The sequence below is a fragment of the Corvus brachyrhynchos genome, unplaced genomic scaffold, assembly GCF_000691975.1.
Source record: "Corvus brachyrhynchos isolate BGI_N302 unplaced genomic scaffold, ASM69197v1 scaffold693, whole genome shotgun sequence".
Classification (NCBI taxonomy): Eukaryota; Metazoa; Chordata; class Aves; order Passeriformes; family Corvidae; genus Corvus; species Corvus brachyrhynchos.
Genome location: NW_008236946.1, coordinates 65,748 through 67,883, shown reverse-complemented (window position 1 = coordinate 67,883; position 2,136 = coordinate 65,748). Strand labels below are relative to the sequence as shown.

Sequence of the window (2,136 nt, the reverse complement as noted above, 5' to 3'; positions counted from 1 at the left end):
GCTGCTCTTGCAGAAGGTGATGGAGGCCATGGGTGTCCTGGCCATCGTGGTCAACTGTTACCTGATCGCCCAGTGCGGGCAGCTGCAGAGGCTCTTCCCTGGGCTCAGTCCCGAGGGAGCCATCGTGTCCGTGGTGGTGCTGGAGGTACCGGAGAGGGGGCTCAGGGTTGGCTCCGCGCTTTGGGGTTGGGATGCCGAATTTCAGCCCCGTCCGTCGTAGGTAGCGATGGGGTTGGGTGGGAATGGCTGTGGGAGTTCACGTTCCTGGGGTAGAAAGTGCCTGGGAGCTCCTATCCCTGGAGATTCCCATTCCTGGAGATTCCCATCCCTGGAGATTCCCGTCCCTGGAAATTCCCATCCCTGGACACTCCTACATTCCCATCCCTGGACGATCCCATTCCTGAACACTCAATTCCCTGGAAATTCCTATCCCGGGGCATTTCCATCCCTGGACACTCAATTCCCTGGACATTCCCATTCCTGGACATTCCCATCCCTGGAGATTCCTGTCCCTGGAGATTCCCATCCCTGGAAATTCCCATTCCTGGACAATCCCATTCCTGAACACTCAATTCCCTGGAAATTCCTATCCCTGGACACTCAATTCCCTGGACAATCCCATCCCTGGACACGCAAATCCCTGGAGATTCCCATTCCTGGACATTCCCATCCCTGGAGATTCCCATCCCTGGACACTCCTATCCCTGGAGATTCCTGTCCCTGGACACGTAAATCCCTGGAGATTCCCATCCCTGGAAATTCCCATCCCTGGAGATTCCTGTCCCTGGACAATCCCATTCCTGGACACGCAAATCCCTGGACAATCCCATCCCCGGAGATTCCCGTCCCTGGACACTCCCATCCCTGGACAATCCCATCCCTGGACACTCAATTCCCTGGAGATTCCTGTCCCTGGAAATTCCCATTCTTGGACATTCCCATTCCTGGACACTCAATTCCCTGGATATTCCCATTCCTGGACACTCAATTCCCTGGAGATTCCCATCCCTGGAGATTCCCATCCCTGGACAATCCCATCCCTGGACCATCCCATTCCTGAACACTCAATTCCCTGGAAATTCCTATCCCTGGACATTCCCATCCCTGGATATTCCCATTCCTGGACATTCCCATCCCTGGACACTCAATTCCCTGGACATTTCCATCCCTGGACCATCCCATTCCTGAACACTCAAGTCCCTGGAGATTCGCATTCCTGGAAATTCCCATCCCTGGACGATCCCATTCCTGAACACTCAATTCCCTGGAAATTCCTATCCCGGGGCATTTCCATCCCTGGACACTCAATTCCCTGGACATTCCCATTCCTGGAGATTCCCATCCCTGAACCCGTTCCCTGTGGTCAGTGGGGTGGGGTCTGGAATTCCCCCGGCTGTCACCGAGGCTCTCCCCACCCCCCATTCCCTGCGGGGAAGATTTTGGGATGAAAGGGCCGGATTTGGGATAGAAGGGCTGGATTTGGGATAGAAGGGCTGGATTTGGGATGGAAGGGCCGGATTTGGGATAGAAGGGCTGGATTTGGGATAGAAGCACCGGATCTTGGGATGGAAGCACCAGATTTTGGGATAGAAGGGCTGGATTTGGGATAGAAGCACCGGATTTTGGGATAGAAGGGCTGGATTTTGGGATTGTGGCGGGGCCGGGGACGCTCAGGTGGCCACCGTGTGCCCCCAGCACTTCGCCCTGCTCCTGAAGTACGTCATCCAGGTGGCCATTCCCGACATTCCCGCCTGGGTGGCCGAGGAGATGGCCAAGCTGGAGTACCAGCGCCGCGAGGCCTTCAAGGTGGGTCCTGCCCGGGTGGCATCCCCAGGGTGCCCCCAGGGTGTCCCCAAGGGCCTGGGGGGTCCCCAAAGTGTCCCCGGTACCCGCTGGGCTCCCAGAGATGTCCCCAAGGTGTCCCCAGGTGCTGGTGGCCACCCAGGGGTGTCCTGGTGCCCGGTGTCCCCCTCCATGTGTCCCCTGAGGTGTCCCCATGCCCACTGGCCACCCCGGGGTGTCCCCGTGCCCAGTGTCCCCTCGATGTCCCCGTGCCCGGTGTCCCCTCGATGTCCCCTCACCACCCCCGTGCCCAGTGCCCCCTCGATGTCCCCTCGCTGTCCCCTCACCCTCCCC

At 58.4% G+C, this 2,136-nt stretch overlaps 1 protein-coding gene across 1 annotated transcript in view; it reads left to right on the top strand.

Annotated features, from left to right (window-relative positions):
* The window catches only part of ANO8 (anoctamin 8), a gene marked incomplete at its 5' end in the record, with an annotated part of 22,178 nt that overhangs the window by 17,505 nt on the left and 2,537 nt on the right, over positions 1-2,136 (top strand). The window contains 2 exons of the mRNA XM_017728380.1: positions 14-145; positions 1,696-2,136. Coding sequence (XP_017583869.1) covers positions 14-145; positions 1,696-2,136 — 573 coding nt within the window. The remainder of the gene's footprint in view (positions 1-13; positions 146-1,695) is intronic.